Raw genomic sequence first — 22,273 nt, 5'->3', positions numbered from 1 at the left:
TGAAATAAAAAGCTTTTGCAACATACACTATACCATTCAAAAGCTTGAAGTCAGTATAATTTTTGGGAAGATGAAATTAAAGAAATTAATATTTTTATTTTGTAAGGATGTTTTAAATTGATCAAAAGTGATGAGAAAGACATTTATTATGTTACAAATGCTCTTCTTCTGAATTTTCTGTTCAACATAATAATAGTAAATGTTTTTGAGCAGCAGATCAGAATATTAAAATGATTTCTGAAGGATCATGTGACTGAAGTAATGGTGCTAAAAATTCAGCCTTGAAATCACAGGAATAAATTACATTTTAAGAAAACAGTTATTTTAAATAATAAAAATATATTTTTGCTGTACTTGGGATCAAATAAATTCAGGCTTGATGAGCAGAAGAGACTAATTTAAAAAACATTACAAACCTTACTGTTCAAAAACTTTTGACTGGCAGTGTATATGATATATAAACCATGATATAAAAACGGATGCTTGTGTGTAAGACACAGTTTTTGTAGTTTAGCATATACCGACACTGAAAAATGCTTGTGGAAGATGTTTCTTATTGCATGTATTTAATTTTAATTAATTCAATAAATATACTTAAAGCCAAGTACAGGTGTTTTTAGTACTTAATACATATGCAGCTGTATTTTGTTATTTTAATTTTCATTATTTAAGAAAAGAAGCTTTCTCCAATCACATTGTATTTGGTAAATTAAAAAATATTTCTGATACTACAATTTACTTTTGAAATGAACTGAAATTACAACATAAAACATGTATAACGTACTACATAATACTTTACACTGAATATTTGATTAATCAATGCTGAGTAGAGGGTATGTGTACTTTTTAGAACAAGGAAACCTGTCTTTGTTTTTTGCGGTTCCATTTGTTAATGCTTCATATTTAAGATTTTGCTCTTTCAATTTTAGACGAGTCCTCGCTGTGCTAGTCTTGCTTTGAAGCATTACCTGCTGAAACCAGTGCAGCGGATACCTCAATACCAGCTCCTGCTCACAGGTACAAACCCTGCACTCAGTGGTAGAACAGTAGGATATCAGGCCTATTTCAGAAAGCCACATACAGCAGACACATCATTTGTTACAGCTAGTGGACTTTTTGAGTTTCCAGTTAATTTGCATGTCTCTTTCAGATTATTTGAAGAACCTTCCTGAGGATTCATCCGACTACAAAGACACACAAAGTAATCACCATTTTCCCTTGAAATGATACACACTAGAGCACTAGAGGACTTATATAATGCAGCTAAGGTGGCACTTTTAGTAAATGACCAAGGCCTAGTAATTTTCTGTCACCTCATTCTTCCACTGGTCAGTTTTTAAAGACTTAAAACAATGTATTTTGTGTGAATGTAGAAATGTAAATCTGGTTTCTATAGAAAGGAATTCCTAATTCTCATAGATGCTTCCACAATGTAAATATTTCATTATTTTAAATTGGCATATAATGAATCTTTTTTTCTAAATACATGATCTTATTGACTTTGACTCAGATATCTATGACATCCATTTTATCTCGACTTTAATATTGAAAAAAAAAGAGATCAGGTTCACTATAATTAATCTGTAAATACTTCATTTTGAGACTTTTGACTGCAAAATGAAGTACTTTATTGAACTTCTGTGTGTTTGGTTTACCCAGCTGCTCTCAGTGTGGTGAAAGAAGTGGCAAACCACGCGAACGACATCATGAAGCAAGGGGTAAAACAACAAACACAGCCGAATCACCACTGAGACCTCGTAAATATGAATGACTTTTAACACGTGTTTCATTTTTGCAGGATAATTTTCAGAAGCTGATGCAGGTTCAGTACAGTCTGAACGGTCACCATGAAATCGTCCAGCCTGGCAGGGTAAGAAACTTTAGTAGCAATGATTCATCCTGGTCTTCGAAGTCTCTGTGTTGCTAAACTAACATGTTTTCTTGTTGCATACACATAGGTTTTCTTAAAGGAGGGCACTCTGATGAAACTCTCCAGGAAAGTTATGCAGCCCAGAATGTTCTTCTTGGTGAGAAACTGTGGTCAGATATGTTGAGGTTAAATGCTGATAAAAAGTTTATTATAAAATGGACATGTTTTTTAATATAGTTTATATTCTGCTATAGTGTTTTTTAACATTTTATTTTTTTGTTTTTATTTTATATTTTCTTTTGTGTTTTAATTTGTGTGATTATGTTCCAAATATTTGTTTTTATTTTGTTTTTAGTTCAGTTTAGTTTGTATTTATTTCCAGTTAGTAATTTAGTGCAACAACCTAATTCAGTTAGTTACCCATTACAATTATAAATTATAATTTAAATTATTAATAATATATAATATTTATATTTGTTAGCTTAATTTCTATTAACACAAATGTTTTAATAGTTCTTATTTTAGATAATGATAATAACCTGGAAAATTTATATATCCAACTTCGAAATTTAATTAAATAAGTATGGAAGCCTGTTTCCCCCACTGAATAAAAAATAAAAAAAGGTTATTTTGACATTTTATCTCACAATTCAGGCTTTTTTTTCCTCAGAATTGTGTGAACTCGCAATTGAAAGTTATAAAGTCAGAATTGCGGGATATGAACTCAAAATTCAGACTTTTTTTCTTCAGAATTATGTGATATAAACTCGCAACTGCAAGTTATAAAGTCAGAATTGCGAGATATGAGCTCAAAATTCGTCCTTTTTTTCCTTAGAATTGCGTGATATAAAGTCACAGTTGATATAAACTCGCAATTATGACTTTTTCTTGCAGTTCTGAGTTTATATGTCGCAATTCTGTTATTCACTCAATTATGACTTTTTCTCAGAACTGTGTGATACAAACTCACAATTCTGACACTTTCTCTCAGAATTGTGATACAGACTCGCAATTCTGACTTTTTTTCCTCAGAATTGCGTGATATATACAATTCTGACTATATAAACCCGCAATTATTACTTTTTTCTTGCAGTTCCGAGTTTATATGTCGTAATTCTGACGGTTATTCTTGCAATTCTGACTTTTTCTCACAATTGCGTGATATAAACTTACAATTGCAAGTGATGAAGTCAGAAATGCAAAATATAAACTCAAAATTCAGACTTTTCTCAGAATTGTGATATAAACTCACAATTTTTACTTTTTTTTTTTTTTTAGAATTGCATGATATAAAATCACATTTGATATGAACTCGTAATTCAAACTTTTTTTTTCTCGCAATTGTGAGTTTATATCTCGCAATTCTGACTGTTCAATTTTTTATCAATTGTGATATACAACTGCAAGTTATAAAGTTAGAATTGAGAGATATAAACTTCAAATTCTGACATTTTTCTCAGAAAAATGTGTAACAGTATATTGGATCTGTGTGGCACTTAAAGCAACAAATAATATTCCTGCTGCCGTCTCTGTGCTTAATATTAATACAACGTAAACATACAAAGAGAAAAATCACTCACTGCTCTTGAATAAAGGATTTTTGAATTTTTATTAAGAAGCATGTTTAACTATTACAGTGAAGACAATGTTTTATTTTACATTCAAATAATTACATTCATTTTCTGTAGTATTGTTAGACTACTTTAGCCTTGCATAAAGGTATCCAGTATTTTTTAAACGGTTTGTTTTTATGTTGTATTGCTATTTTTAAATTAATCACTAACATAAAGTTTTGGACCCAGTCATAATCGTGTTAAATAATCGTAATAACAATATTGACCAAAATAATCGTGATTATGATTTTTGCCAAAATCGAGAAGCCCTAATTGTGTTTATATCTCGCAATTCTGACTGCTATTCTCACAATTTTGACGACTTTTCTCAGAATTGTGAGTTATAAAGTCCAAATTTGAGAGGGGAAAAAAAGACTGTTCTCAGAATTGTGTATATATCTCACAATTCTAACTTAATAACTTGGAATTGCATGTTACAAAGTCAGAATTGCAAGATATACACTCGCAACTTTGAGGAAAATAATTGTGAGCTTGTATTTATATCTCACAATTCTGACTCTATAACTCAGAATTGCAAATTTATCTCTCTTTTTTCATTGGAATTGTGAGATAAAAAAGTTGCCGTTACCTTTTTGTATTTTTTAATCAGTGGTGGAAAAGGGCTTCCATAAATAAGTTATAATCAAAGATAGCAAAACTAAAAAAAGACTTATACAGAACTGTGACCACAAACTAGTATTAATATGAGCAATAATGCTGTCATTTGCAGTATAGGAAATTGCTATATATGACAGGAAACTGTGAATAATGTGTAACTATATTTGGACAGCCAGTAAATGTTCTTTCTCTCAACAGTTTAATGATATTCTCCTGTACACAACACCCGTTCAGTCTGGCCAGTATAAAGTCAACAGCATGCTTTCTTTGGCTGGCATGAAGGTCAGAATTCCACCATCATAACACTTCCTTACACACATAAACACACACAAACTGACAAGAGATGTAACGCGTGTCTCCCATGTCTTCAATAGGTGAGCAAACCAAGTCAAGAGGCCTATCAGAATGAGTTAAACATTGAGAGTGTGGAACGCTCCTTCATACTGTCTGCCAAGTAAGAAACACACACACACACACACACACACACACACACACAATGTGGGGTTTACACAAAAGAAATATCAGCAATGGAATGAATAATTATACACGATAATGATCCTTTGATAACTTGTGCCAAAACAATTTTTGGTACTTATATTTAATTAAATTGAAATCACAGACTGTTAATGATGTTTGCAGTTCAGCCACAGAAAGAGACGAATGGCTGGAAGCCATCGCTAAAGCAATAGACGACTACACCAGAAAGAAGATTTCTTTCTTTTCCAGTCGAAGCCAAGAGGTGTGTGCTCTAATTGCTGTGCTGATTTTAGGTGTATGTTTGTGTGTGTTTTTTCACCAAATGTTTTGGATCTTCGATGTGTGTGTGTACATAGCAAAAAGTTATTTTTTTGCCTTGTTTTCCAGCATATATATTACAAGATTCTTTAAACATACATTTTGTTGAGATGCAAAATGACATAAAATACTAAGGATACTAAGTATTAAGTCTGGTTTAAAAACAGTATCAGCTATTGGTATAAGAAACTAAATCAAATTAAAGGAAAACTATTTTTTTTAGTGCTGAGCATTGATTAATCGCGATTAATCGCAACCGTGATAAAGATTTTGTGGACATAAAATATATATAACACACACACACACACACACACACACACACACACACGTATATATTTATATTATATGTAAATATAGTTAAAATATAAACATAACATATTTTTCTTAAATATATACATGCCTGTGTGTGTATTTATACACATGTAGTATGTTCACTAAAACGGTTATTTTGGGTGCGATTAATCCCGATTAAATGTTGCCCAGGACCATTTTTTCTTCCCATATCGATTCTTGATTTAAGCATAAATTCACATATTCTATTCTTAATTTCTAAACTTAATTCAAAATACATTTTTCAAAAACAAGACGTCTTTTATATTATTTTCTCCAGTATAATGTATCTTGACTTACGAATATATAGTTGTACTGGGAAAACAAGACAAAAATAAATAAATAAATAAACTTACATTAATACTGATGTACGATAGCCAGTTTATTACTTTTAAGAGCTGTTCAAAAAAAGAAAGAAGAAATAAGCATTAAAAAAGCATCCACCAAAAATATTCATACCACATTCAATGGCAGATTTCCCATAACTGATTTAATTGTTCATAATTCTGACCTTGCCATTAAAAACACAACCAAGTTCAAAAGTTTACATACACCTTGAAGAATCTACAAAAATGTTCAATATTTTACCAAAATAAGAGGGATCATACAAAATGCATGTTATTTTTTATTTAGTACTGACCTGAATAATAAATCAAATAAAATGTTGATATATAGTCCACATAATAATAATAATAATAATAATAATAATAATGTAATGTTTTCCTTCTGGAGCATTAGTGAGCGTTTGAACCTTCTGTAATAGTTGCATATAAGTCCCTCAGTTGTCCTGAGTGTTAAAAGATGGATCTCGAAATCATACAGTCATTGAATTTGTGGGACCTGAAGGATTTTTCTGAAGAACAGCGGGCAGTTTAACTGTTCAGGACAAACAAGGGACTCATGAACAACTATCGCTAAACAAAAAAACACAGCTGTGGATCATTCAGGTAACAACACAGTATTGAGAATCAAGTGTATGTAAACTTTTGAGCAGGGTCATTTTTATAAATTCAGCTATTATTTTCTCTTGTGGACTATATGTAAATGTCTTTTATGTGAAATATCTTATTCAGGTCAGTACTAAGTAAAAAATAACATGCATTTTACATGATCCCTCTTTTTTTTGGTAAAATAATGAACATTCTTGCAGATTCTGCAAGATGTATGTAAACTTTTGATCTCAACTGTATAAAAGTATGTAATAATTGCAAACAACAGACCAGAACTATTTCCAGCAAAGCTGATGTCGAAGTTTTGGATACTCAGATATATAAAACTTAGCCTAACATAAACAGACATTCACAAACAATGTACCAAAAGTATTCACACCATCCAATATCAACATTTTCAAAATATTTCAAATTCGGCCTAGCTTCTATCCTTATAGTGTAATATTTTAGATACTTTGTAAAGGAGCTCATAAAGATGCACTTTATCACACGTTTGTTTTTTTGTGTGTCTCTCAAACTTGGTGTAAAAAGACTGTCTTATGTCTCTGCTGTTGTTGTTTTTTTTATTTCTGTGTAGTTGGAGGGAATCTCTGATGACGGTCTACCGCTGGGTTCTAAAGCTCCTATCTGGATTCCAGATTTGCGGACGACCATGTGTATGATCTGCACGTGTGAGTTCACGCTCACCTGGAGACGCCACCACTGCCGTGCCTGCGGAAAGGTTGGAAACAAAAGAAGTTCTAGGCTTTGTTTCTTTTCTTTTTTGAATGAACAAAAAAGTCTGATGTCTTTGTTGTGGTAACAGGTGGTGTGTCAGGCGTGTTCATCCAATAAATACTACCTGGAATACCTGAAGAATCAGCTGGCACGAGTGTGTGACCACTGCTTTATTAAACTACAGCACAAGGGTATGAGATTTCTGCTGTTAACCCAACTTTTCAAGTAGTAGTGTATTTTATCAGACAAGATTGTTTTTAGTGGTGTTTGCTCATATGTAACCTAAGTATTAAACTATAGATGATAACCAGTGTTATCATTAGTTAAAATGAAAAGTTATCAGTAGTGAAAATATAAGATGAAATCTTGGAAATGTAAAATTAGGAAACATGACACCGGCTGTGTGGTTTCACAGGCTTTTCTTTTGTCTTTTAGGTGACCAATCCAATGTGACCGTTTCCCCTAGTGGTCGGAGTACAACATTTGCTTTTTCTAGAAAACAAAAGAAGATTCCTTCTGCCCTCAAAGAGGTGATTTGAAGTTCTACATTACCTATAATGTAATGGCATGCAGCATTTACGTAACTTTATGTAATGTCACTGTAATGAAGGTATCTGTTTCTTCCACAATGCTGATGTCATATTAATATGTGACTATTAAATGACATCTTGCTCGCAGGTGTCTGCCAACACTGAGAACTCCTCCATGAGTGGATATCTGCAAAGATCCAAAGGCCACAAGAAACCGTGGAAGAGACTGTGGTTCGTCATTAAGAACAAAGTCCTCTACACTTATGCCGCTAGTGAAGTATGCAACCTTTACTTATGTAATAACTGTTAGTGTTCAGGAAGCTATTCACAGTTTATCAATGTTAGCTCAGCTGTAGCTTATCTATGTAGTTACACTAAACTACAAACTAAAACGGCTAGTTGCAATTAAGCTACTTAAAGGTGACCTAATGAAACTCAAACTTTTTCTGTGTTTAAGTGCTATGATTGGGTCTCTGGTATATCTGCCAACCCAGAAAACCTGGGAAAAAAAAACAACCCAGTAACTTAAGCTTTTCTCTTTAAGGCGAGACACTGCAGGTGAATAGGGTAAAAAATGAACTAATAGTTTTCACCTTACTTACTCAGTTGATTGATTACATTGATAATTGCAAAAAAAAATTTATTACAAGTTTTCTTAAATTATACAAATGAGACATTATTTAATGAAATATGCACTAATTTGCATACATTTCCAGTAGAAAAAATCTAAACACCAGATGAAGTCCGTTCAATTTTCTTGTTTATTTTTTTTTTTGACATATTAGTCAAATGTTTTACAGAGGGAATTGCATCACTCCATAATTCAGAAAATACTTAGAACAGGCAGAAAATTATATTTTTAGTTTTTTTGGGGAATAAAATGTATAAAATCAAATCCCTCTGTAAAAGCCTTCAGAATATAGACAAGAATAAACATGTAAAGATTCAGTGTGCTACTGAAGTGGAGATTTATGGCTCAGTGTAGGAGAAAAAAACTTTTGAGAAAACAGCCTTTAAAAATATGTATAGTAATTGAAATCTGTTGAAACAACTAGGAAAAAAAGGGCTATGAAAGAAATTCTTAACAGTGTCTTTTGAATGTTTTCTTTCCACTAGTCTGAAAAAACACTTTATGAAAAACCAAAAAGCCCAAAATCTCAAACTTGATAGGTCTATTTTTGCCTGCAGTGTCTATGAAAAAACAAGCCGCTCGGATTTTGCTCCCTTTGTGACGTAGAAAGGAAATCTTATTATAATATTATCACCCCTAATCTACACATTTTGTTGTGAAAACCTGGCAACCCTGCTGCTAAGACATCTAGGTGCATTTAGGACCCCCTTTTGCTGCAGTAACTGAAGGTAAAGTTTCTTGTTAATGCTGATTAGTCGTGCACAATAACATGTAGGAGTTTTAGCCCATTCATAGTGCAGAACCACTTAAACTCTGTGATGTTGGTGAGTTTCCTCCAATGAACTGCTTGCACAGGTCCTTCCACAATATTTTAATTGGATTAAGGTCTGGATTTTGACTCATTCCAAAACATTAACTTTGTTGTTCTTTAAACATTCTTTGGTAGAATAACTTGTGCATGGGGTTGTTGTCTTGCTGCATGACCCACATTCTCTTGAGACTCTGTTCTTAAACAGGTGTCCTGGCGTTTTCCTTTAGAATCTGCTGGTTTCATTCAGAATTCATTGCAGAATTCAAAATCTGATGATGTTTTGGGTCGTATTTATGCAGAAATATAGAAAATTGTAAAGGGTTCACAAACTTTCAAGCGGCACTATATATAATATTTACAATGAAAGTAGTATTTAATAGGCACAAGAAATGTACAGATTTATATAAATGTATAAATTTGCACTAAATGGCACTAATAAAACAAAATGCAGTCTGGTGTAACTATATCGATACAAAACAAACTAAATTAATTGGTGCTGGGCAATGATTAATCACGATTAATCACATTCAAAATATTTTTTTTGTACATATTACATAATATATAAATGTATGAATTTGCACTAATAAAACCAAAATGCTGCCTGGTGTAACTATATCATTACAAAACAAATTCTGGCTTAAATTACTTTTATTGAACCAGCAAGTTTTGACACAGGCTTCTCCCAAACGATAATAAGACAAGAGGCATCATTGTGGACAAAAAATATTTCTCAGCTTTTATTTACATTTGAACAAAAAGTGGCATGTCCAAAATTATTCATATCCTTTGCAAACTGTCACAGTCTATGGGAAAATCCAAAGTTCTATACCATTCCAAATAGTCCAAGCTGTTCTAAAGCATCCTAATTACCCTGATTCATTGGGAACAGCTGTTTTAATCAACTCAACAGGTGAAAAACAGAAGCTCTCTGCTGTTGGTTTGTGGACAGTCATGGCTAAGACAAAGGAGCTCACTGAGGACCTGCTGCTGCGCATTGTGGCTGCTTACAAGTCAGGAAAGGGCTATAAGACCATATCTAAATCTTTTGAAGTTCCAGTGGCTACAGTGCAAAGTATTATTAAAAAATACAAGACGTTCCGCACTGTGAAAAATCTTAGAGGACGTGGTCGGAAGCCAAAAGTGACACATGTGCTGGCCAGGAGGATAGTGAGAGAGGTAAAAAAGAATCCAAGGATCACCACCAAGGCCATCCTGATGAATCTGGGCTCTGCTGGTGGCAACATCTCAAGGCAGACAGAACAATGGACACTGCACACCGCTGGGTTCCACTGACGCAGACCAAGGAGGACACCACTTCTCCAGATAAGGCACACAAATGCCCGCTTGGCCTTTGCAAATGCTCATCTGGACAAAGAAGAAGACTTCTGGTCTTCTGTTTTATGGTCAGATGAAACAAAAATTAAATTGTTTGGCCACAATGATGTAGCCTTCATTTGGCGTAAAAAAGGAGAAGACTTCTACCCTAAGAACACCATCCCCACTGTCAAACATGGTGGTGGGAACCATGAAAAAGGAGCAATACATCAAAATTCTCAACAACAACATCAGGCAGTCTGCAGAGAAACTTGGCCTTGGGCACCAGTGGACATTTCAGCACGACAACGACCCAAAACACAGCAAAAGTGGTGAAGAAATGGTTAGCAGACAAAACATTAACGTTTTGCAGTGGCCCAGCCAGAGTCCTGATTTAAATCCAATTGAGAATCTGTGGAGGGAGCCAAAGATCAGGGTGATGGCAAGGAGACTCTCCAACCTGAAAGAGCTGGAGCTCATCACTAAAGATGAATGGGCAAAAATACCAGTGGAGACATGCAAAAAGCTGGTCAGCAATTATAGGAAGCGTTTGATTGCTGTAATAGCCAATAAAGGCTTTTCTATTAATTATTGAGAAGGGTATGAATAATTTTGGACATGCCACTTTTTGTTCAAAAGTAAATAAAATATGAGTAATATGATGCCTCTTGTACATTGTAGTATTATCTTCTGGGAGACGTTTGTGTCGTTTCTAATTAAAAAAAAAAAAAACTTGCTGGTTGAATAAAAGTAACTTTAAGTCAGGGGTATGAATAATTTCTGGCTTGACTGTGTGTAAATATATATATATATATATATATATATATATATATATATATATATTTGCAAAGCTATAGGATTATTTATTGGAAAAAAGTTGCTTGTTATCAGAAAAACTATTATTATGAAATCAGCTATTTTTGCAATACTGAAAACTATAATTACGTTAGTAGTGTCACTATTTCAGTCAGTTGTTCCTCTAAAAACTGCTTTTCATAGTGTGATGACAATATACAGATGTGTATGACGTAATAAAAGCTGTCATGTGATGATGATTGCTTTGTTTTCAGGATGTTGCAGCATTGGAGAGCCAGCCACTTCTGGGTTTTTTCCTCCGAGAGGAGAAAACCGGACCGGCTCAAAAAATGCAGTTTAAACTATACCATAAAAACACACTCTACTACATCTTCAGAGCGGAAGACATCCCCACTGCTCAAAGGTACACAAGAACTTGTGTAGAATTTATTCTGTGAATATAAGTTTCATTGCTTTAAATTAAATCTGTTCTTCCTATTTCAGATGGATTGAAGCGTTTCAAGAGGCCATGATCCTTTGACTGGTCTGAATTGGATTCAGTAGAATGAATAAAAGTTGCTTGCTTGGGTTGCACTGTGTACACAGGCATTGAGCTCAAAGATGCATAAATCAAAACCCAGTTTGAAGCAAAGGATGCTGGTAGTCGTAGTTTATGCATTAATCTATTTTAAGCACCCTAAAGAAGGTAAAATGAGTGGCTGAAAAATGTGAGGTATTCATAATTTTTAGGAAACACTTTGTGTCAGTTCCTCTCGGTGCTTAAGATTACCATAAATCCAGCCCACAAAGCCTTCAGGGTCAAAAAAAGGAAGCGTCATGAGCTGTAGAATCAGATGTTTTCATTGACTCCTGACTATTAGCTTTGTCTATGAATCATATTTACATCTAAATGAATCCGAATTTGTCCTGCCCACTTTCTGAAGCACTAGTCATATGGACAATTTGAATCTAGTTGCAATATCGCTAAGGTTTAAAAAGATTTGGTCAGGGTTGTGATTCATAGTCAAGTCCGAATGTGCATGAGCAAGTATGACAAAGGAATGTCTGATGCCAGGTCGCACCTTTGGCACGGTCATGTGGCGCAGTCCGTGCAGTCTGGCATGGTGCATTATGGGAGATTTTGGATTCAGCTTTGGATTCAAAGCTGGGAAAAGAGGGCTTAAAAATTAGTGGGCCTTAATTGTGAAGCACAGAGTGCCTTTATGTATAAATTGTACATAAAACCATGTTTTTGGACATTTGATGGTGAACAGTGTTGCCAAGTCCATTGTTTTCCCGCAAAACTGGGATACTTTTACATCGTTGTTGTGAGTTGTTTGTTTAGTCCATGGGTTTAATAGATCTCCTGTTGTTCCCAAGTTATTTGAAGGAGATGAAAACAGCGGAAAATGCAAAACTGATTAGCAATTGTGTTTGTTTTGTAGACCTGGCAACCCTGATGGTGAAAGTTGCTGTATGGTTTTACGAATTATGAATGTTTTTTACAAACATTTTACAGAGGGATTGCGACTGTTTAACCAAACCCTTGGGGTTTTACGAACAATTCATGCATTAACTGCAATGATTTGGTAAAAACTATTTTTTTATTATTATGAAAAATGTTTTTTTTTTAATGATGAAAGATTGACAATTATATACCTAAATATGTTTTTCTGAACAAATAAGTCTTAAAAAAAAGAACATACTAATTTTACAAACGGTTTATGCATGGAATCTTAGTTAAAAAAAAAAGAAAAAAAATATATATATAATATATATATATTATATATATAAAAATTATATATATATATTATATATATATATTTTTTTTTACAAAGATTGTAAACAATTCATGCATTATATATATATTTTTTTTATTTTTACAAACAGTTCACGCATTATGTGCAACAATTTCTGAGATAAAAGGATGAAATCTTTGTAAAAAAAATACAATAAAATTTTAATTTAATAAAATAATTCTATTTTTTTTTTTACAAAGATTCCATGCTTTTTTAAATTGTTGCACATAATGCATAAACTGTCTGTAAAAAGAACAATCTTTGTAAAAAAAAAAAAAATATATATATATATATATATATATATATATATATAATTTTTTTACAAAGATTGTTCTTTTTACAAACAATTCATGCATTATATGCAACAATGAAAAAAATGGTTTTATGCACAATTCATACATATTTGTTCTGCTCGTATTTCCTGAAAAAGGCCCTTTTTATTTGGTTTTCAGTCTGTTACTGTTACAAAAATGTTTTAATAATCTTAAATATTTTTTAAAAAACTCTTTTGTACAAAGTAGGTGTTTTGACTGTTGTTTTAAACCTTATACTGGACAGAACTGGAAGTGTACATATTTTGTAAATGGTAATATAATGCAGGTGTATTTAAAATAGTTCAGGATGTTTAATGGCCTCAATGAATTATGGGTAGTAAAGACACACAGTGCCAGGCTGGCTAACTCAGCACTGTTTTAACGTACTATATTAGACATTATAGCACACCGGCTGTGAATACAGAGAGAAAAAATTAGTGCTCTTATCAGGGAAAATGTAACACACATTAAATACTCTAATGCACCTTGTTCAGGACCACCTCTCTCTTAACACTTTGACCTGATTATATTCTCTACAGCTTTCACTGTTAGCTCCTCCAGGCACAGAAAGCCACTGATCTTTCACTGTTTGAAGTGTAACAAGTCCAAGAAAATGGATTTTGCGTTATGTTATCGATCACATTTGTGTGTTGAATGTGTTTACATTTTGTAAAATTGTGCATTTTGGGAAAAGTTAGATACACCACTGTTGTTGTTGTTTTTTTCCTCCTTCATGTGATCCACTTCTAAGAAAATATAATTGCTATTCCTCATGCTTCTTTTTTCATATTGGCACTAGTTCACTGTTGCATCCCAAAGGAAGGTTTTTCATCCTGAAGTAATTTGTTAATGTCCTGAGGATTTCAAGGGAGTAGGCTATGCCCCAACATAAATGTAAAGTGCAAATAATTTTTAATAAATAATGTAATGTAATAAGATAGCATGTCTGTATGTTTCGTTAAACTTGGTTTCATAACGACTTTGTTTGCAGAATATAAATATAGAAAGTACATTACGCAATTCACATTCCTGTTGATTCATTGCAGTTAATTAGATCAAATTATACAGGTTCTTGGCTGATGGCAAACCGCATTATCCATTACCAGATACAGCTGAAGTCAAAAGTTTGCATACGCCTTGCAGAATCTGCAAAATGGTAATTATTTTACCAAAATAAGAGAGATTATACAAAATGCATGTTATTTTTTTTTTTGTATAGTTTGACCTGAAGAAGATATTTTACATAAAAGATGTTTACATATAGTCCACGAGAGAAAATAATAGTGACCCTGTTCAAAAGTTTACATACTTGATTACTTGATTGTTAATACTGTGCTGTTACCGCAATGATCCACAACTGTGTTTTTGTTAAGTGATAGTTGTTCATGAGTCCCTTGTTTGTCCTGAACAGTTAAACTGCCTGCTGTTCTTCAGGAAAATCCTTCAGGTCCCACTGATTCTTTGGTTTTTCAGCATTTTTGTGTATTTGAACCCTTTCCAACAATGACTCTATGATTTTGAGATCCATCTTTCACATTGAGGACAACTGAGTGATAGCCATATAGGGGACTAGGTTCAAATGCTCACTGATGCTCGAGAAGGAAACAATGCATTAACAGTCAGGGGGTGAAAACTTTTGAACAGAATAAAAATGTGTAAATTTTTTCTTATTTTGCCATTCAGATGCTACATACATATTTCCCAGAAGACAAAATAAGTTAAACTGACCTTGATCTTCAAATTCCAAAAGTTTTCACCCCCTTTTCACCTTGTGTAATAGTTGCCTCAGTGTAAAAAGATGGATCTCAAAACCATTAAAAAAAAATGGAAAGGGTTTAAAAAAAAAAAAAAGGCATGAAAAACCAAAGAATTTGTGGGATATGAAGGATTTTTCTGAAGAGCAACTGTTCAGGACAAACAAGAGACTCGTGAACAACTATCACTAAACAAAAAAACAGCTGTGGATCATTCAAGTAACAACACAATATTAATAATAAAGTGTATATAAAGTTTTGAACAGGGTCATATGTATAAATTAAACTATTCTATTCTCTTGTGGACTATATGTAGACGTATTTTATGTGAAATATCTTAGTCAAGTTAGTACTAAACAAAAACAACAACAACATGCATTTTGTAAGATCCCTCTTATTTCGCAGATTCAGCAAGGTGTATGTAAACTTTTGACTTCAAGCTTACATAAAAGAATCTAACAATCGGTTAAACGCTGTCAGTTGTTGCCAAATGTATCATTTTGGCTTTCTAAAGCACTCCTATAAAAAGGCTTTCTGTCTAACGGCGTAAATACACTGCCATTCCACCTTCACTAAAAATCAATGCTGTCTCACGACTGGGTTTGCGCGTGCGCAGATGTGCGGGTCTGCTTTGAGCGGGTCGCGAACTCTGACCTCCTGTAGCTGCAGTGAGCCGTCAGTTTACGATAATTTATCAAAACATCACTGTATTTGGATAAATTCTCACGCGTTCAGGGTAAGAACAACACTTTCTATATTACTGAAGCCCTTGTGTTTACAGGAATTGTTTAGGATTAATAATTCAGGAGAATATTAGCAGTGTTGATAGCCGGCCTGCTAACACGCGTTAGCGTGATAGCCGCTAGCGTAACAGAAAATATCGATCGCTACAGGCATATGTCAGCGAATTAACTAACCGTAAGAGATCTTTTTGGCTATTTAAGAAGAATAGGTATATAAAACAAACGAGCTCAAGTATATCATAACAAATCTGATACAGATAAAATGTTATTTAGCAGGCTAACGCTATCAAGTGGCTAATCTGTTATCGGTGCGTTGATAAACACAACAAACGCCTATCACATAATAGCGCAAAGATGGTCATTCTTCGTATACATTTGTCATTTGGTTATCAAAACATTTGAAGATACTAAACATATCCTGTAATCCACGTTTGCCGCTCTGCTGCAGTGCAGATCCCTCTGTGTATGTATGGGGAGCTTTAACCCTTCAATCATGACCTTTAACCTACAGGAACAGATCTAACTTTATCTTCCCGGATCAACACCCACACATTCCACATGAGTTACCGACCCCCAGCTGTCATTCACGCGGGATCGCTTGTTTATTCATCATGAAGTCGTTTAGTTCTTTGAATAACAGTAAAACCAATACGCGATGCTGGCTAGTGTGCTAATGTAGCTACTGCTAATCAGTTGTCTGTGACATGTCTGTGTTTCTTTATCAGTCTGAAGTGATTGACAACACTAAACATAATACTTAAACATGTGTATAGCATATAGATCGCGTATCATTATTAATGAAGAGCCTTGATTTGAATAGTTGGTTTAAGTGAATGACAAGAGCTGCAAAGTCATGAATCATTTCACCGATAATGGGATGAAACATCTCAGGAATTAAAGCAGAGCTTCTTTGTGTAATTATTTTAACAAAGCCCTAATCCTAAATATTAAATTTAGGCATGTAATTCATCCCAGATAGGCTATGTTCAGGACTTTAAGAAATCAAATGCGACCTGGACCACAAAACCAGCCATAAGGGTCTTGTGAAATTAAATCTGAATAAATAAGCTTTCCGTTGATGTATGGATTGCAGGAGAGGACAATATTTGGCTGAGATACAACTATTTGAATATTTGGAATCTGCAGGTGCAAAAAAAAATCTAAATATTGAAAAAATCGCCTTTTGAGTTGTCCACATGAAGATCATAGCAGTGCATATCACTAATCAAAAATTAAGTTTTGATATTTACAGTAGGAAATTCATGTTTAGGAACATGATCTTAATATCCTAATGATTTTTGGCATGAAAGAAAACATTATAATTTTGACCCATACAATGTATTTTTGGCTATTGCTACAAATACACCTGTGCTACTTAGGTTTTGTGGTTTAGGGTCACAAATATGGGATGTTTTGCCTGGTGGACAATGAAGCGGGTGAAAAACCTCAGACTTTAAAGAAAAGACTTGAACCACTTCTAGAGAACAGAATATCATGGCTAGTAAGTCTCCAGCAATGTGCTTAGAAACTACATAGCAGTGCTAATCACCTACAACACCTTAGCATCTTGGCAGCAAATTTTGCATGGGACAACACCACTCAAAAACCCCACACCTAAAATTTGGTTCACTTGTACCAGGGATTTTTTTTTACATTCCACAGACACATCATGTCCACTCCTAAAAAAAAAAAGGTTCCAAGCAGGTGTTTTTGCAGTGATGCCATAAAAGAACCTTTTTTTTTGCTTCCCCAAAGAACGTTTAAGTGAACAGTTTCTAAAAGAACCATTTTGAAGAACATTTTAAAAATCTAAAGAACCTTTAGAACCATTTGGAAGGTTCCATGAATGTTCAAGGTTCTTCATAGAACCATTGATGCCAATAAAGAACCTTTATTTTTAAGAGTGTACTCTAAAAACACCAAACCAAAAGTTTTGTTCATTTGTATCATGGGTTTCCAACTTTTTATATTCAAAAATGAATATAAATATGCACAAAATATTATTTAGAAATATTGTGTTTACCCCTGCCTTGTACAAGGTCTTATTGCAAATTGTTGGTTTGAATCCTCTGAGAGAATCTGAGTTGTGTGTTATTTTTCTAAGGTGGACGTGTGGCGGATGGGGCGTTGCTGAGCCTCGGTTCTGACAGAACGGTATCATGGAAGGAGAAAGTCCCAGAATTCAGCTGGTGTCTGCAGATGGTGGCCTACAGGTGAGCTACACTGCACACAGTTAGACATTAAATATTTGTGTGAAAATTTGCTGCAATAAAAACAATTTAATTAAAGGATTAGTTCGCTTCCAGAATCAGGAATCAAAAAATCCTGATAAGTTACTCACCCCCATGTCATCCAAAATGTTCATGTCTTTCTTTCTTCAGTCATACAGAAATTACGTTTTTTGAGGAAAACATTCCAGGAGTTTTCTCCACATAGTGGACTTCTGTGGTTCCCAACGGTGTGATGGTCAAATTGCCGTTTCAATGCAGCTTCAAAAAGCTCTACAGCCAAGGAATAAGGGTCTTATCTAATAAAACAATCAGTCATTTTCCAAGAAAAATAAAAATTTATATACTTTTTAACCACTAAAACTTTTTTTTTTTTAAGAAAGTGACCAATCGTTTTGCTAGATAAGACCCTTAATACTGAGCTGGGATCTTGTAGAGCCCTTTGAAGCTGCATTGAAACGGCAATGACCACCATTGAAGTCCACTTATATGGAGAAAAATCCTGGAATGTTTTCCTCAGAAAACTTACTTTCTTTGCGACTGAAGAAAAAAAGACATGAACATCTTTGATGACATGGGGGTGAGTAAATTATCAGTTAAATTTTATTCTGAAGGTGAACTAATTCTTTAATGAATGGCTGTTAATACTTCTATTTAGATGAACTTTTGCATCAATGCATTTTTTTTTAAAAAGGGTGTTCTAATAACTTTTCCATCACACTGCAAAAAAGCTGGCCAGCCAATAAGATTTGCGCTTGCTTCTCTGTGACAAGCAGGTGTCGGAACTGGAAAGCTTTGCACCACTGTCAGAGAGTGAATTTGCATTTTCATTCAGCTTTTCAGCTGTTTTTGTGCCATCACTTTTGTTGGTGCAAACAGACATTTACTAGCTTTATTACTGTAAATGCCATTAGGTTTTATTCTGATGGTCTTTGTTATGTGTTGTATCAGATTGTGACGGAGCAGCAGCTGGCCCAGAAGGTCCAGATAGTCACAGCCATTGATCAGGCTGGAGCTGGCAAGCAGCAATTTATATTAGCTAACCTGGATTACCCCAACCAGGAGAAACTATTCATCAAACAAGAGAACTCACCAGCCAAGGTCATCTTAACTTCTGCTGATGGGTCAGCTGTCAATCAACTGCTTTTCGCATCACCTGATCTGACAGGACAACAGATCCAGGTAAACAGTCACCACTCATTTAAGCCCAAAGTATACTTTGGTTTTAATGTGTATTCTGTACGCAACACTTTGCTTTCAGTGGGTGTGGTGTTATTCTGTCATCAGCATAGTGCACACAAACTGTACACGTAGCCTGATATTTCTGTTTACACATCTTGAATTAGTTGGTCCACAAGTTGGCAACACTGGTCCAAACCTGTCAAAAAATAAAATGAACCAGTACAACCACTACTGGAGAATGCAACAACAATACACAAGTGCAAATGTAATTTAAAAGGGTACAAATAAATTTGTATCAGTCATAACTTACACAGAAATAGCACAGACACTAGACGAAGATGAAAGTTTCTAGAGCGCCTGCATTCATGCACACTATTAAATGGAGTATACATTCAAAGACTATGCATTCAGCTGTACATACAAGTGCGAATGTTAAAATTTAAGTAGACTTTGGCCTTTACTTGTGTTGTGTTTTGGTTCCATGAAAAAGAAAACAGCTTTCCAGACAAAGCGAGAGACATTTTAAAGGGATAGTTCACCCAAAAATGAAAATTCTGCTTTTAATTACTCAACCTCATATGGTTCCAAACACGTATGACCTTTCTTCATCTTCAGAATGCAAATTCTGATATTTTTGATGAAATCTGTGAGCTTTCTGACCCTGGATAGACAGCAACGCAAGTACCACGTTCAAGGCCCAGAAAGGTAGTAAGGACATTGTTAAAAAAAATTATACAAAAAGTATACTTGTAGTTTGATAACATTACGGTTGAAACACTGATGTCACTTAGACTATTTTAACAATGTCCTTACTACTTTTCTGGACCTTGAACCTTGTAGTTGCATTGCTGTCTATGCAGGGTCAGAAAACTTTTGGGTTTCATCAAAAGTATCTTAATTTGTGTTCTGAAGATGAACAAAGGTCTTACGGGTTTGAAACAACATGAGGGTGAGTAATTAATGACAGAATCTTATTTTTTAATAAACTAATTCTTTAATTATACAAAGTTTTTTTTAATAGTTTGTAATTTAAATGGAATTTTTAACTTAACATTTGTGTCTGCTATTTGTCTTTTAGGCTTGTTAGAGAGTTGCGCTGTTAGCTTAGCAACATGCTTATGTCAAACAATCGAAATCATTGGCAACACCATATAAATAATACTACAGTACAAAAACAGTATTCAATACAGTTATATTTCTCATGTATCACTGTACCATGGTACCACCACGTTACTTTTTGGTTTATGAAGACTTACTATAATTGTAGTTCTCATAGAAGTTTGTTTTATGTCTGTTTTAGCTTGTGTGTTTTTATATAAAGTATTTTCTTTTGTAATTTACACTATATTATTGTTCATATTTATAGAATAGAATGTTTTGTTTTTCAGTTTGTGACGGAGGGCTCCGAACAGGGTGCTGCGAAGCCTCCAGTGGAGTATTGTGTAGTTTGTGGAGACAAGGCCTCAGGTGCATGACACACACACAGTCTTGTTTTAAATATTTGCAGACTTCAAACAGAATTGTATTAATTGACCCTTCGCAAACAACTTGATTGACAGGCGATCTGACCAATCATAATGCTGAATCCAGGGCTCTACGCTTACTTTTCTTGTTAGGAGCACTTGTCAAAAGTGACTGTCTTTATGAATGGGAAATTGAATCATTTCACTAGATTCGTTTACAAACGCACGTTCATTCATAAACGAAACACCACAGTGTTTGAATGGAGATGTGCAATGGCTCAGTTGTGAGTGACTTGTTTTAGAATACTTTTGACGACGAAACAGCAAAATCAGGCAATAGTATTATAGTCAGACAATGTAAGTCATTTAGTAACTTAATGTTTATTTAACTGCTGTATTAAATCAATATCTCACTTACAAACTCCATTAAATATTATTAAAAGCTGTCACTCATCTTAGTTTGCGATATCACAAAGCTCTGTTATAATCAACGACGCTCTCTAAACTGCACACTCAATCTCTTATTTACACTCTCTCTACACGTTTTTGTGTAAAAAATTGTATTGATGTCTTTCCACGGTTGAAATTCTGATTGACATTCATTTTTATTTTGTGCTTTAAGTAAATAAGAAAAGGGAATACAGTGATCTGTCACAACACATTAAAAAGCCAAAAAATTGTATTTGTTGATTGAATTTCTTGAAAAAATTACATTTTAAAGGTAAGACCTTGTTTCATACCAGAATTAACCTGCTCTGTCTTGTCTGTTAGCGTGTTGTGAGTTTCCTCTTTGTTTCACAATGTATTTTTTCACTGCGTGAGAACACGATGAGCAGTGTAAAAGCGGCATTGTTTATCGGACATACGAACAGTAGCTAAGGAGGGTGGGTTTTTGTAAAGGGTCAATTGAGTCACTTTTGTAAATAGATGTTATTTTGTGTTTATTCAGGTCGTCATTATGGAGCAGTGAGCTGTGAGGGCTGTAAGGGTTTCTTCAAGCGCAGCATCAGGAAGAATTTGGTGTACACGTGCCGTGGGTCTGGAGAATGTGTTATTAACAAACACCATCGGAATCGGTGTCAGTACTGCAGACTTCAGCGCTGCATGGCCCTCGGCATGAAACAAGACTGTGAGTCCAAATCAGATTCAGATTCAGATGTGGAATGTTCAGGAGGGCTGTGCTGTCATTAGACTTATGATTTTCACCTGCTGAAATTCCTCCAACAGCTGTTCAGTGTGAGAGGAAACCAGTGGAGGTGTCAAGGGAGAAGCCAGCAAACTGTGCACCTTCCATCGAAAAGATCTACATCCGTAAAAACCTCTGCAGCCCTCTCGCTGCCATGCCAACATTTGTTAGTGAAAAAGAGACTACCAGGTATGGGTGTGAATGTGTGATTGAGTCAAATAGAAGCTTTTTTTCGGTCGTAGATACATTTGGTCCTGGTCCGCTTAGCGTTCACACTGTCATTTTTAACAGCAAACCTAAAGGCATAGTGATACGTTCACAACCTGATTGGTCGGGTCGAATGGCGTATATTTCATGACGGGACTGACCGAACACTCCAAACAAAAGGAAAACGTGCGTTCGACTTAAAGCGGCACTGTGGTTGTATGACATCAGAGTATCCATTCACTACACATAATCACGTCTGCTGGACTAAGCGTGCTCATTGTTGTATTTGATCTTGTTTTTACCACCTGCGACCTCACAAAGAGCCCGTAAAATAAAATTTTAATCGAACCAAACATTACAAGTGTGAACACACCCCAAGTCTCACTTTGTTTCTGATCACAGGTCCACCAGTTTACTGGACTC

The 22,273-nt window shown here is 34.5% G+C and overlaps 2 protein-coding genes across 2 annotated transcripts in view; both read left to right on the top strand.

Moving 5' to 3' along the window:
• The window catches only part of fgd6 (FYVE, RhoGEF and PH domain containing 6), a 32,336-nt gene extending 19,536 nt beyond the window's left edge, over positions 1 to 12,800 (top strand). The window contains exons 8-21 of the mRNA XM_073837809.1: positions 930 to 1,017; positions 1,151 to 1,201; positions 1,660 to 1,718; positions 1,799 to 1,870; positions 1,959 to 2,027; positions 4,300 to 4,383; positions 4,476 to 4,555; positions 4,741 to 4,840; positions 6,754 to 6,897; positions 6,982 to 7,084; positions 7,329 to 7,423; positions 7,572 to 7,700; positions 11,250 to 11,398; positions 11,479 to 12,800. Of these exons, the coding sequence (XP_073693910.1) occupies positions 930 to 1,017; positions 1,151 to 1,201; positions 1,660 to 1,718; positions 1,799 to 1,870; positions 1,959 to 2,027; positions 4,300 to 4,383; positions 4,476 to 4,555; positions 4,741 to 4,840; positions 6,754 to 6,897; positions 6,982 to 7,084; positions 7,329 to 7,423; positions 7,572 to 7,700; positions 11,250 to 11,398; positions 11,479 to 11,515 (1,260 nt within the window). The 3' untranslated portion in view covers positions 11,516 to 12,800. The remainder of the gene's footprint in view (positions 1 to 929; positions 1,018 to 1,150; positions 1,202 to 1,659; positions 1,719 to 1,798; positions 1,871 to 1,958; positions 2,028 to 4,299; positions 4,384 to 4,475; positions 4,556 to 4,740; positions 4,841 to 6,753; positions 6,898 to 6,981; positions 7,085 to 7,328; positions 7,424 to 7,571; positions 7,701 to 11,249; positions 11,399 to 11,478) is intronic.
• A 2,660-nt stretch (positions 12,801 to 15,460) lies between these two features.
• The window catches only part of nr2c1 (nuclear receptor subfamily 2, group C, member 1), a 10,898-nt gene continuing 4,085 nt past the window's right edge, over positions 15,461 to 22,273 (top strand). The window contains exons 1-7 of the mRNA XM_073837808.1: positions 15,461 to 15,577; positions 17,689 to 17,797; positions 18,764 to 18,994; positions 20,383 to 20,461; positions 21,407 to 21,586; positions 21,685 to 21,832; positions 22,253 to 22,273. Coding sequence (XP_073693909.1) covers positions 17,744 to 17,797; positions 18,764 to 18,994; positions 20,383 to 20,461; positions 21,407 to 21,586; positions 21,685 to 21,832; positions 22,253 to 22,273 — 713 coding nt within the window. The 5' untranslated portion in view covers positions 15,461 to 15,577; positions 17,689 to 17,743. The remainder of the gene's footprint in view (positions 15,578 to 17,688; positions 17,798 to 18,763; positions 18,995 to 20,382; positions 20,462 to 21,406; positions 21,587 to 21,684; positions 21,833 to 22,252) is intronic.

The sequence above is a fragment of the Garra rufa genome, chromosome 4, assembly GCF_049309525.1.
Source record: "Garra rufa chromosome 4, GarRuf1.0, whole genome shotgun sequence".
NCBI lineage: Eukaryota > Metazoa > Chordata > Actinopteri > Cypriniformes > Cyprinidae > Garra > Garra rufa.
Note: the sequence above shows the minus strand (reverse complement) of the source record. Positions and strands in the feature narration are given on the sequence as shown.